General features: G+C 37.4%; 2 protein-coding genes across 4 annotated transcripts; one reads left to right on the forward strand and one right to left on the reverse strand.

The window, feature by feature from the left end:
- Positions 1-1,775: 1,775 nt before the first annotated feature.
- Positions 1,776-6,916, forward strand: LOC122402154 (sodium-dependent nutrient amino acid transporter 1-like). 2 transcript variants are annotated; one of them, XM_043404737.1, is made up of 10 exons: positions 1,776-2,040; positions 2,856-2,939; positions 3,520-3,796; positions 4,143-4,359; positions 4,713-5,084; positions 5,422-5,788; positions 5,872-5,971; positions 6,342-6,518; positions 6,595-6,689; positions 6,761-6,916. In XM_043404737.1, the coding sequence occupies exons 1-10, from the start codon at positions 2,032-2,034 to the stop codon at positions 6,905-6,907; spliced, it is 1,845 nt and encodes a 614-aa protein (XP_043260672.1). In that variant the 5' UTR covers positions 1,776-2,031; the 3' UTR covers positions 6,908-6,916. The 2 variants fall into 2 exon arrangements, with proteins under 2 accessions (XP_043260672.1, XP_043260673.1); XM_043404738.1 differs by having other exon boundaries at positions 3,523-3,796.
- Positions 6,917-7,232: 316 nt separating this feature from the next.
- On the reverse strand, positions 7,233-13,537 carry LOC122402153 (sodium-dependent nutrient amino acid transporter 1-like). Of its 2 annotated transcripts, XM_043404735.1 has the most exons (9): positions 13,417-13,537; positions 11,613-11,982; positions 10,884-11,166; positions 9,236-9,610; positions 8,798-8,987; positions 8,534-8,710; positions 8,104-8,203; positions 7,545-7,816; positions 7,233-7,432 (listed from the first exon to the last, which is right to left on the reverse strand). In XM_043404735.1, exons 1-9 carry the CDS (start codon positions 13,429-13,431, stop codon positions 7,265-7,267), a joined length of 1,950 nt encoding a protein of 649 aa, XP_043260670.1. In that variant the 5' UTR covers positions 13,432-13,537; the 3' UTR covers positions 7,233-7,264. The 2 variants fall into 2 exon arrangements, with proteins under 2 accessions (XP_043260670.1, XP_043260671.1); XM_043404736.1 differs by lacking the exon at positions 8,534-8,710.
- Between the last annotated feature and the right edge of the window lie 624 nt (positions 13,538-14,161).

Genomic DNA, 14,161 nt, shown 5'->3' on the forward strand with positions numbered 1-14,161 from the left:
GACTACTTGCACATTTGTGTGATTCAAGTGAACCTAAAAACTCCTCGTGTCCCTTCCAACGATTCCCAGGAATAGAAACTTAATTAGCTATTCCTGAAAATGGCGGGTATTAAGCAGTTTCTCGTATGCAAAGTGATTTTAGAAGATCTCATCCAATCGTAAAGATATTGCACTCGTTTCGATGACGAACAAATATTGTACGTTGCATCTTTGCTGATTCTTCGAATATTCTATTCGACGAGTAACTTTGAACGGTTGCAACTTAGCAAGAAAACATTCATCGTAACGATCAGTAAAGGATTTAGAAACACCCTGTATAGTCTAACGTTTGAAGATACAAGAATCTGACCGATAATATCTGATTTAACACGGTCACCGCGTAACGTTGTTGTCTTGGCGCGCAGAATGCAGGGCAATTCTTCTTAGAAATGGCTGGCCTCAGGTTGACAAAGAGAAAGTCACTATTAATTGCTGCATTGGTTATGCTTGATAGCGTTCGTAGATTAACATTAAGAAATAAAAAACCGACCACAAGGAAAACTAGTAAACGTATTCTTTTAAGAAAGAACGAGACTCTAGTGTAACGCTCACTTTTTAATACGCTTTTGCACAGTGCTTGTAACGTTAAACCTATTGACATAGTTTTACGACCGAACGGTTCAAAGGTTTAATAGATATTTAACGTTAAAATTGCAAGGAAAACATATTTCTCGGTTGGATTAGTGATTTAGTCAAGGACGAAATTTTTTATTATAAATTTTTCTTGTTGTTTAAGGTGCATTACGAATCAGTACGATTTTCGAGTAATTTCGACAGTTTAGATGGACAATGTTTTCACCAAAAATTAATACTTAAACTGAAAATGTTTGTCTCGAAAAATCAAGATCATCGTAATTGTTTAAATTCAGACTATACATTTTTGACTTTGTAATATGAATTCATCGACCTAGTATATTATGGCTCTGAGACGACCTTGTCTTTAATAAAGTTTAATTTGCAGTTATTTGCATTATCTCATGCTCGTTTTTCGTTTAATTTTTGTCCGAATGCGGCGACTGGAAATTTTTAGGTCTAATTTACGACGCATCTAGAAATAAATTTTGAACAATGAATTTTGTTTAACAGTATGAATTACATTTTTTTAATAAGTACGAGTTATGTTTACAAATCGTACGATATATCTCATAAAATATTTCATAATAAAGGGATACAACTGCATACTTACCAATAAAATGGAATTCACACGTTGCAAATATGTATATTGTACTAATAAAACGTAATTCGTACTATCAAACGATTAATTTTTTTAAATATCTGAGAAAGCTTTTTAAACTATATCTCACCATTTCGAGCGCTATAATTTACCAAAGCCTTTTAGAAGGCGAGCCTTCTGCACTCTTTTAATATTACCTTTTGTGAAACGAAACTTGCATTCGACAAGTATTTTGAAGTAACGTTAAAGCTAAAAAATTACGTAAAATTACCAGGATCCCACTAATTAAATGATTAAAACAGACACAATGGACGTAGCGTTAGAGAAAAGAGTTTTTGCGATTCTCAATGGAGACACGTTGACCATGTAGATCCGTATCGTCTTTCCTGTCGTGGATCGTTTGACACGCTCGATTTACAAAACAATCCGCAATTTACAAAACCATCAGCAAACAGAACATTCGGATCGCGTCCGTGGCATTCCTCTAATCTGTCGTATGCAAAAATCATGACGCCGTGCGTTGTATTTGTAAAAGACGATCGAGAGCCTTCGAGGTCGCGTGCCGGATGCTGATTTCGCGTGTCGGGTGCCGTTCGCAGACAGCCGAAATATCCAATTAGGCGATACCGTGAAAAGTGAAATTGATAAGTGGACGGTGTTAACGCGAAAATGAAAATATGACACTGCCAGTTGTCAAGATTTCTCACGACACACGGTCGATCTAGGTGACTAAATGTCGTCGATCAGTCTTTCAAAAGCTCTTGCCTCGTGAAGATCGCCGAAGAGGGACTCTTGCAAGCAGCGTGCGTTGGGTGACTATGACTCAGGTTCGTATCTTTTTCCCCCGACGTTTCGAATTATAACAAATAACGAGTCGCGGTGAATAAAATAGAAATTGCAGCAATTACCTAACGAGTTATTAAAAGAACAATCGTTACGATACGACATCTTTTTAATCCAAAATTTGCTCGAATTACCTGGAAAAAAATTCTATTGAGATAATATTTTGTGAGAATCAAAAAATTTGCCAACGAAACGATACGTAAAAATTTGAACGTTGATTGGAAAAAAGGCCTTACAGTGGTTTCAATCGTTTGACGATAGTCTCCGAATTGTTAGACTTGATAAACGGTTCTTAGAAAGTGCAAATGATTTATTGCTTTAAATATCAAATTCATTTCGAGAAGCTAATCTAAATTGCAGTCGTAAAGCTGTATCGTGGCTTAATTTTCAGTTATCTTAATAACAACGTTGGCCAATGTTGAAACGTCTCTAAGAAATCCGACGATTATACACTTATTTTTAGTTTCAATTTGTTCCCAATAATTCTGTTCTCGCAATAAATGTTCGACGCGTTCTAAGCCGATCGACGATTGTTTAGAAACGTTCTTCCTTGTCCGACGGAATCGTAAATGGAGCATTGTTCCGGTGAGAATATTGCTCGTAACAAATTCAACGGGATCTCGCCGTAATTGCTCTTTAATAGCTCGGTTGCATGGAAGCATATTCGAGAGAGATATTCGTTGATGCGTCCTTACGTAAACGGCACAATAATCGAAGAAACCGGGAGTGTGAATTTGCAACGAGCAATTTGTTAGATAATAAGAAGAAGATAGTCAAACTATTGCGTTTCCGTTCATAGAACAATTTCGCGAGCAACGATGGTGTGGCTGGTTCGTATAGGCTCTCAGTAATATCCACGACCGACAAGCAACACGAAAATAGGGTGAGTTACCTTTTAGGATCTATTCTAACTCGAGTCGAACGTCGAGCACAACTCGAATCACCCACGCTCCCACGCACGAGCCACTTTTAACCCTCGAATGACTCACTGGGATCTTTCGTAACCCTAAGAAATTTTTTACTAATCATTCGAGTCGTTCAATCTTTTAAATATACCACAAAATATTACGAACGTTAATAAATCTCCTCTCGTTTGACGACTCCATTTTCTTTTTTCATTAAAATGTTGCTCAATGGTGTACTTTAGTACGTTGTTTCAAGTTATTTATCGTCCAAAAAGCCTGTCAATACGATTCTAATGTTTGATAACGCGAAAATATGTAAATAATTGTTCGATTCGACGAAGAACAACTGCACCCTTATACAGGGTTGCTGATTTATCAAACACAGAGGTATTTGCTTTAATACGTTGTTTCAAATTATTGATAACGCGAAAATATATAAATAATTGTTTGATTCGATGGAGAATAACTGAACTTATATACACATTTATCAAATTCAATGGTATCAATGTTCGTACTGTACCAATGTTCGTAATCGTACAAATTATTTGATTCGTTTAGCAGCCGGGGGTTGGAGATCCTCCAGACAAAAACGAGCGCGAGCAATGGACGAACGACATCGAATTCTTGATGTCCTGCGTGGCGTTCTCGGTTGGTCTCGGTAATGTTTGGAGGTTCCCCAACACAGCTTATGAAAACGGGGGCGGTGCGTTCCTCATACCTTACATCATCGTCCTCTTCATCATTGGCAAGCCTATTTACTACATGGAGATGATCTTGGGACAATTCAGCAGCAAGTCGTGCGTGGAAATTTGGTCCGTGTCGTCAGCCTTCAAAGGTATGTGCAATGGCCGCTCCAATCCAGGGGTTGAAGACCTAAAATTTCTAGCCCTCTCACAGATACTTAAGGGTGGCAATTAATTGTATAATAGACAAACTTCAAAATACACTTCTCATATTTACACTAGTGTAACTGTACGGAATGTGAGAACAAAAACTCTACAGAGGATAAATATTTATTCAATTTTTTTTATATTTTATTTTTAAATTATCCTTATCGTTGTGTCAGATACAGTTTAAAAACATTGCAGAAGTCACTTTTTCCTACAGTAAACGTTTCTGCGACATAGTACACGTATGATTGGTCAACCTACCCCTATGTTTGTGTTTCTTCGTCACTTCAGGGATCGGTTATGGCGTAGCCGTGTCAGTCTTCTCGGTGGTCACTTACTATTGTTCCCTGATGGCATTGACAATGTACTACCTGTTGGTCAGTTTTCAACCGGTTCTTCCGTGGGCTTTTTGCTGGGAAGAATGGGGCGACGGTTGTTTCGACAGCACGTCAACCAACAACACGACTACGAACGTCAACAAAAGCAGCTCAGCCGATTTCTTTTTTCGGTGAGTGTTAAATCTATGTCTCAAATATCATTATAAACAATCATCGAGTCGTTGCATAATTTCTGTTCTATTTTTGGGTAAAATTTCAACTTCCAGAACTTTACAATTAGATCTATTTAATTAATGTCAACTATTTGTCTTCGTCTAGAAGACAGTCATCTTTAATATTTATAAGTATTTACAAAAGCTTTGTTGGGACAACAATAGATCTTATCCTTTTGACTGCTAACACTTTTCACTATAGAAATTTGTGTCTCGAACCACAGTTGATTATTTTCCATCAATTGATTAATTTACGTCGAAATAATTATTTGTAACTACACTTAAGAGTTAGTGCAACATTTATTTTCCAGCCAAGTGGTCCTTAACGAAGCCGGAATCGACGAAGGACTCGGAGAGCCATCTTGGAAGCTGGTCGTCGCCCTTTTCGTCAGCTGGGTGTGCGTTTTCATAGTGATTAGCAATGGCGTCAAGAGCACCGGGAAAGCTGCTTACTTCCTTGCTCTGTTCCCATACGTGATCATGATAACGCTTCTGGTGAGGGCAGTGACGCTCGAGGGATCCGTGGACGGCATTATATTTTTATTCACGCCAACCTGGGAGAAAATCTTCGATCCTTCCGTTTGGTACTCGGCTGTAACCCAATCGTTCTTCTCCCTTGGAGTCTGCTTCGGTGCAGTCACCATGTACTCCTCCTACAACCGATTCAATCACAACGTATTAAGGTAATCGAAATCGCATCTGATCTTCTACTTCCGTCTTGATTCTTGACTTTGATTCGAACGAATACAATGGCGACGTTGCTACTTGTTCTTCATTGAATGACTTACACAGTGCCATCCTGGCATTAGAAACTGTATATACAAAATATATAAATATTCCAAGTGTCTTATATTTTTGTTCAGTAACATTTTTGTGGAGAAAAGAATATTTGTCTAATTTTAATAATTTTAATATTTTTCTAAGTCACGTCACAAAATTGCATTTGGTATTGCTAGTTATTCATATTCTGAGTCTCTTGTGTCTTTCTTGGGCAGATTCAAAGGAAACTAATTTTTCCAGAGACTGCACAGTAGTGACGACCATGGATCTGGCCACGAGTTTGATAGCAGGGACGACGATCTTTGGTATCTTGGGTAATCTTGCTCACGAATCCGGGAAAGACGACATCAGCACAGTCGTACGCGGTGGTACAGGTCTTGCCTTCATTTCGTATCCCGAGGCACTTGCTAGATTCACGGTGGTACCTCAACTCTTCGCCGTATTGTTCTTCCTGATGCTGTTCGTCCTGGGAATAGGCACCACGGTGGCCTTCACCAACGTCATCGTCAGCATCATCAAAGACAAATTCCCGGAAGTTCCAAACTGGAAGATCTCTGCCGGTGTTACGAGCTGCGGCTTTTTAATCGGAATCGTTTACTGTACGCAAGTGAGTCTCATTACGTGTTTAAATTTCATAAAATACTGAACAGTTGAGAATTCACTTACAAGGGATGTTAATTTTTCTTACAGGGAGGACAATACGTTCTAAACCTGGTAGACTACTTCGGTGGAACGTTCATCATAGTGTTCTTGGCTTCCTTCGAAGTGATTGGAATTTCTTGGGTATACGGTAAATTATTCGCGTTTCCCACAGATTACGTCAAAGTCCACGAAAGAATCGATAAAAATTACAATGAGCTACAAGATATATTATTATTCATCTTCGCAAATTTATTCTTAATAGTCGTTATTATTATTCATACAAAATTAGAACTTTACAATGTTCAAATAAACCGTTTCTATTAGTCAAATCCACAACCCTCTAGGCTAAAGTCAGGGATTTTTTCTATTTTACAGTATCGATTTTGAAAGCTGTTCGATGATTTTGTAAATTGGAACAAACGTGTCCCGTCAGTTTGTTTCATTTTTCCCAAAAAGTGGATTTTTTCGTTGGCTTCGCCCTTCGTCCTATAGTTTTCTAATCGATTCTCATCGCATAGGTATCGATAACTTTTTGGACGACGTAGAATTCATGGTTGGCACCCGACCGTCCTTCTACTGGAGGACCTGTTGGTGTTTCTTGACACCTCTGACTCTCTTTTCGATTCTGCTTTATTTTCTATACGGGTTGACGCCTCTCACTTACAACGGCGAATATTATCCAACTTCCGCTTACGGTAAAAACATTGTTACCCAAAGGAAACGTACGATAATTATGCTATACGTATTTTTATTGTTCTGATACTGTTTCAGTCGCTGGTTGGGTTCTTCTGGCACTGGGAGTGATTCAGTTTCCACTCTGGATCGTTGTCACGAGGATACAGAACAAACATAAAAATGCTTTGGACGTGAGCAATTGAAAAAATAACATAATACGATATAAACTATAATTTCTTTATTTTTATTCGTGTGATTTCAGATCTTCAAACCGAGTTCCAATTGGGGCCCAAAAGATCCGAACAAGTACAAAGAATGGAAAGACTTCAAGGACGCCAAAAGGATATCGAGGATGAACCTGAGCAAGAAACGACTGAGAATAGTGGAGTTGTTGATTGGAGCAGATTGATAGCGACTGTACTATTAAGAAATTCGCTTTAAGATCTGGTCTTCTAGCTACTTCGATCGTTACCATTCTGTAGATATCTCCATACTGTATATTGATTATTTAATTTCTAAATAAATATACTTAACTGTCACGTTACTGTAATGATATTTACACCTAAGTTTCCTATATTATCGTGTTTGATGGCCATTGCGAAAATGAGAACCAATCGATCAGTTTCGTTGCAACGTTTTGAATCAATTTTTATCGGTATTAATTTTGATCAACAACCTTTCCTGTAAGTTATTGATCTTTGTTGAAGTTCTCTTTGCATCGATTGGTGAACCACTTTAATGCCAGATTAAAAGTGTTCCTTCCGTTTTATTTCATTTTAACACGCAGCAGTATGCAAATCAATTGGAGCCATCTGGGTTGCGTCCTGAGACTCCTTTCTTTCGTTTTCTGTTCTTTAAAAAGTAACCAGGCATCCTTGTACTTGGTCTTCCTTGGCCCCCATTCTGACGTTGGTTGAAAGGACGCTTTTATATTCTGCGACGGAAACAGGAACGATTGGTAAAACAACAAATAATCAACGCGGGAAGATGTTAAAAAATATTCTTTGGGAGACACTCCACGAGTATTTCACTACCAAGCATGGTACCTGCAAAAATGGCAGACGTCTGTTCTTCACCATTTCCGCTACCATCCAGAATGGTATTTGGAAAACGCCGATGCAGAGTATAATCACGCCAGCCACGTGTGCCGACGCTGGATAATCTTTTCCGCCATAAGTCACTGGCGACAAGGTTGCAACAGTGTATATAAAAATTATTATCAAAATCAACGGCGTTACGAGAAACCAGCAGACATTCCAATAGATGCTCGTTTTTTTCTCCAACATAAACTCGATGTCGTCTATGAAATTTTCTATACCTGTCCCAACAAGATTAGTTATAAACAGTTAGCTGGGTATTATTTTTATTTATTTACGGGGTAATCGTCCTTTAATAAGAAACAAATACATAACATACCATCCATTAAATTACGATTAGCAATAAATAAATTTTAGATAGAACGTATATTTATGCTGCAATAAAGTAACTATTTTGTAATAAAAATAATATTTGTTTGAACTATGCAAGAAATGTTCTTAAAGCTGTAATTTATTTTTCGAGGTGTAACTGTAATAATTATATAAAAATTATGCGAAAAATACGAACCGTACAACCATACTACCGCAGTGATTTCAAAAGACGCCAGGATAAACACAACGAAAGAGGTGCCGTAATAATCGACCAACGTAAGCAAAAATTGGCCACCCTGTGAGCAAAGAGAATAGTCAGAATAGTTAGACACTATACAATTCATCTTCTGACTATGCAATATTGTTTTAAATCATTTACGATCACTCTAAAATTTTGTACAAACAATGATTATCACACGAATATCATTTATAGTTTCAGATAGTCGAATTCTATTTGATTATTGATTTCGAATTACATAACTCGAATGCAACCAGGCTGTTCAAACGTTACATTTAATCTTTTTTAAGTTTAATCGAACGTTCGGGCTGTTTGGATAATCGAATGCTCGACTTGGTTTGAAAAAAAAATGAATTTCTTTTGATTGCGATGAAAATGTCATACGTACAGGCGTTACGTAAACTGTGCTGACGGCAAATCCCATCGAACACACTGAAATTACGATTTGCCAGAGTTTTACATTTGGAAGTTTGTCTTTTAAGGCTATAACTACTCCCGATACCATCCCTACGTTGCTACCGACTCCCAGAACGAACATCATCACGAAAAAGAGGACCGCGAATACCTGTGGAGAACAATTTAAATTTGCACAGCTCTCTGACCAAAAATATTTTCTTACGGACCTCCGTTATAGCAATAATCGTGCGTTTACCTGTGGCACAACATCGAACTTTGCTATCGCGTCGGGATAAGAAACGAACGCCAGACCAGCTCCAGACCTCACCACTTTGTCAATATCCGTAATACCCATTTCGTGAGCCAAATTACCAAGAATTCCAAAAATCGTGCAACCAGCTATCATACTGGTCACCGTGTCGAGGCTGGTCACGATCATCGCGTCCCTAAAACGCGTCAACATTCGATAAAATTGCAAACAAACAAAATTAAAGCTATTAATCTTTCAGTATCATTAATACAATGATGTATCTCTTCGAAAATTACCCTAATGCTTAACACTATTTCTTTGTTACCGGTTACTTTCTATGATTTGTAAAACAAAGATGGTCACTATACGCTCTAAAAGTTTCGTAAAAATTGGAGAACCGAAGTTTTGGCGCGTTTTCTTCGGAAGAGAAAAGAAGAATTCTACCTGTAGATATTGTGTTTGAAGTCGTTGTGCGACGAATAGGTGATGATGGTGCCGAAACAAACGGAAAGCGAGAAGAAGCATTGCGTGACAGCAGCGTACCAGACGGTCAAGTCCGAAAGTTTCGACCATTTTGGCGTGATAAAGTACAAAATCCCGTTTCCTGCGCCATCGAGGGTGACTGCTCTGATCAGAAGACTGACCAGTACGATGTAGGGAAAGATCGCGAGAAAATAGGACGCTTTTCCAGAGCTTTTCACGCCCTGGAACGTTATCAGGATCACCGATAGCCAGCTGCCAAGCAGGCAGAGCGTTAATTTCCAATCTGGCAATCCGATCCCATCGTCGATGCTGTCCTTCTCCTGGAGTACCACTTTCCTGATATCGAAAAGTGTAACCTTTAAATTTCATTTTAATTAAAAACACATCTCTCGAAAAATGTTTACTTACGAATATCTGCTACGAAAACTGACAAAAATTGTGCTAAAAGTAATATGTTACGCAAATTTTATCTTTTTGTTACCGTGATTTTGTTTTACGCTGTACGGAAATGTTGTTTAATACGTTTCAGTAGGTATCCACAAGTACTACTGCACAAATAAATTTCATTGAAATATACTCACTATTGTAGGAGTTATGGTCGTTTGAAAATTGGATCAGTTTTATGGACTTTTTCTCAATTTCCGGAATTAAGACACAACTCTTCCAACTTTCTTATAATTTCTATATATTCGTCAGCAAAGTACGCGCCGTTTGCCTTTTGAAACATTATAATCCTTCAATCCGATCAGGACTTGTGATTTTTTAAACATTCGCATGAAATTTCGGGGAACAATTACTGGTAACGAATTTTTTTCTCGAAAGTGCGTAGAAATTTGATGATATGTGTATTGACTAAAAATGCTTGTAATTGACCTCCGCAACTGAAAATAATTTGTCCAGAACGATTTGAAAATTTTTTTTTCGACGAAAAATTTAGGCACCTACCACCTGTCGATTTTTAATAATTTTGTTTGACGATGTAAGGAAATTTTGTCTAATACTTTTTTTGTAGGTAAACGTGAGCACTACTTCAGGAAAAAATTTCATTGAAATGTATTCACTATTGCAGGAGTTGTGGCTGTTTGAAAATTGGACCATTTTTATGGGGTTTTTCTAACTTTACTGGGTCAAGGAACCACTTTGTCAATATTGTTAGAATTTCTACATATTCTTCACAAAAATACGCGTAGTTTGCAATTTGAAACATTAAAATCGTCCAAACCGTTCAGGAGTTATGACGTTTTAAAGATACGCAAGTCGAGTGACATTTCTGGCCTGAAATTATATTTTCGGTAAGGAATTTTTTTCTAAAAAATGCGTAGGAATTCAGGGGTATGTCTAAACACCAAAAATGATTGTGCTTGACCCCTGCAACTAAAAATAATTTTTTTAGAACGATTGGAAATTTTTTAATTCTGTCGAAAAATTTTACACTCTCGAATTTTTTTCTCAAAAGTGGGTAGGAATTCGTGGGTATGTCTATTGACCAAAAATTATTGTAATTGATTCCCGCAGCCAAAAATAATTTTTCTAGAACGATTTGTATGGTGTGCTCGTATACCTCGTCTGTGATTTAATGATTTAATGATTCAATAAAAAAATGTCTCACAAAAAGTAAAGTTCTGCCGAGCTTTTAAACTGTTCGTCGGTCACCAGCAAGTCGAATACGTTCGCACCCTCGGACCGTGCTCCTTCGAATGCGCCCATACTGTTCGCGCTTATGTTCGCCTTAGTGCTGGAATCCACACAATGGTCGCCCCATTCCTCTCTGCACTTCGCCCAGGGTAGCTCGGAGGAGAAAGATGCGATCAGGAAGAACAACGTCAAAGCCATCAAGGAACTGTAATACGTCATCAGCGCCACGTTCGAACAGAGTTGGGCCCATCCAACTCCTAAAAAAAATACACTTCCATAGTTTCCAAGATGTGGATCGGTATTATTTCTACATCAAATTGTAGAAATGTGTTGTGAGTCAATCGGGAGTACAAATATAATGAATGAAGCATTGTAAACGTAATTACATAACGTAGGAAGACGAGCTAAGGATGAATTATGCGTTGTGTAATATTTTGTGAGATTGCATCTGCTAATGTGGCTACAGAATTATTAAAACAGAATACAAATAGACGGATAAGCAAATGGACAGCTCGAAAGAAGAGTCGATTATTAAAGTTATTAAGAAGAATTATATTAAAATTAGCCCTTTTCTTTCTAACGATAAGGCTACACGTTGGTAGTCGTCTCTGAGGAGTTTTTTCTTAGATTTATAGGATTTGAATATATTTTGATTATATTTTTAACTATCTGTAAATCTTAACTGTAAACGAATGAAAATTACCGACGAACGCTGGTGAAAGGCTCCAAACCTTGATGGACGTCGAGGACGAGAATTGTCCTATGATCATCTCCAAGTAGTAAAATGGTTTACCAATGAGGAACAGAACGATTATGTATGGTATAAGGAAAACACCGCCGCCATTTTCGTACGCTGTGAACGGGAACCTCCAAATGTTACCAAATCCGATGGACATGGCGATGCAGGACATCAGGAACTCGATGCTGTTGTTCCAGCCTCTTTTCGCTTCTGTTTCCTCGGATGTCACCGAATATCGTGCAATCGAGTCTCCGGAGTCTTTCCGGAAGCCATTTTGGTCTTCTTCGTCCGCGACAAATGCTGCGTTCCGATGACCGTTTTGAACGCCATTGCTCTACGAACGAAAGCAAACGTATTCGATTACTTTAAAATAAAAATCGATCAATCTAAAGTTGTTATATTATTTTTTTTCTTTAATAATTGTGTGGCCTTCGGTGTGGTGCATGGTTGTTGTCAAGTTGACCTCGACTTTTTTAATGAAAAAAGCATTATAAACATACACTTTTGTCTGAAACATTCTTTGACTGCACTATTGGAAATGCCTAAGAAAAGGTGACAGAGCTTAACGAAATGAAAATAACGAAAACTTGCGATTGAGCGTTGCTACGTAATAGTGATTCTAATAGTAATTCCTTTCTAACGATAAGTGGATTGGTTTAACGTTAAGTGAAATGGTTTAACGACGAGTGGTTTTTCAATTTCGATGAAAAACAGATCATTGGTGAAGTATCGACACTGCCTTAAAAGATTAAGCACAGATAGCATTGTCTTCCGTGAATCGCACGAGGCACAATACTTGAAATTATCAAGATCATAGTTTAATAGTTATCAGGGATGATGCACTCGAAACCTAAGTAAATAGCAATTTTATTTATTATTAATTCACCGATCATTGTAGATGTATTTAAAAAATACAAAGGATTCAATATCGAGAAATAGTCGTCCATTTTAAACAGTCGTCAATGGCAACAAGGGTCAATTAGAGATGAATTGAATTTTAAACTTTGTCGTTTAATACTGGGTTGGCCAACGAGGAGAAAATTGCAACTCCATAAGCTTTCTCGTCTCATGGAAAATTAGGTATACATATACCATTAGTTTTAGTTTCTCGACATCTACCATTCTGCAAAAGCTGATCAAAAAGAATAACGTGTCACGGACGTTCCATATTCAAGATAGCGGAGCATTAGTTTTGAGCTCTTTATGGAACCCATGCGGATTCTTATCGCGTGAGTAAAATCTTGCTATCGCCAGTGTTTCTGTGGCAGACAAAATACAATGAAAGCCGTTTATCACTTCCTGCAACGCTCGTGGTGTAACCAATCGTAAATAAAGCGAACCAATTCGCGTCTCGAAGTTGTTTATGTAAGCTTAGACTGCGTTTTAGAGCATAAAACCCGTTCCCATTTTGCTTTTCTCGGCCAAATTGCGATACAAGAATGAAATTACGCGATTAAAACAGCTTTAGAAATAATAAAACGCGAACTTGAATGTATGAGCGTTTCCTAATAAAAAGAAAACAAACTTGGTACACTTTCGAGCGTAAAAGAATTAATTCGTAGCCTATTTTTATTGCCTCAGCGCTGTACAGAATCGTTAAACGATACCTGCACCATGAAAAAATTATAGAATCGCAAATATTAACGTGGCAAGTAATCGATGTTCCTTTTTTTTACTTATTTATTTACTCTTTGATAAAAATGTTATGTGTGAAAGGCGAATGTCTTGACGCCGAAGACGAAAAAAAAAGTCGCGTTTTTTGACTCACCGTATACTTGCGCATTTGATAGTCGAGGATGAACGAAGCACAGGATGAAACGACAGGATGAAGACTACGAGAACAAAGAAATTACGATTTCTAGAAACGGGCAAATCGATTCTGCCCCGCGCTTTTCGACGATCGACGTTGCACGCATCAGCTTTTATATCACGAAACGTGTGTCGATTCGTACGTGATCAAAAAACCTTGGCGATAAGGCGATCCTAACATTTAGATTACACTGCAATTCTATGCACACTGATAAATGTACTACTATACTCTGTTTATTAATGTCACCAACACACGGTGATAAAAATACTGATCTTAGTTGGGTAGAAATAATTTTTCTCTAAAATTTTAATCTTATTCTATTTAAACAAAAAATATTATAACAAGAAGAAAATATCGTTGCGAACATGGACGTTGAAACGAAGAGAGAATCGAAATTGGACAAGGTAATTTGAAAATGTTTTAATCTTTGATGAATTTCAGTCTTTCGATCAAGTATAGATATGAAATTTCCAAATTTGATATTTTTTTGATGTAACGTGTTGTTTTTGTCTGACTCAACTGCGAAATGAGAGATGATTATTTAAATTAATGAAAACATAACCCAAAAGTAACCTAATTTACTTATTAGTCGCTGGATTATTGTGTTATTATTGTATAAGTTACGTATAATTTTAAATCTATAACACGTGCATAAAAAAGTTGTATTTTTCTATGAATTAGTAACGATACAAAAACATTTTAA

This window comes from Colletes gigas, unplaced genomic scaffold, assembly GCF_013123115.1.
Source record: "Colletes gigas isolate AHSC1104 unplaced genomic scaffold, ASM1312311v1 Colletes_gigas_Sc00033, whole genome shotgun sequence".
Classification (NCBI taxonomy): domain Eukaryota; kingdom Metazoa; phylum Arthropoda; class Insecta; order Hymenoptera; family Colletidae; genus Colletes; species Colletes gigas.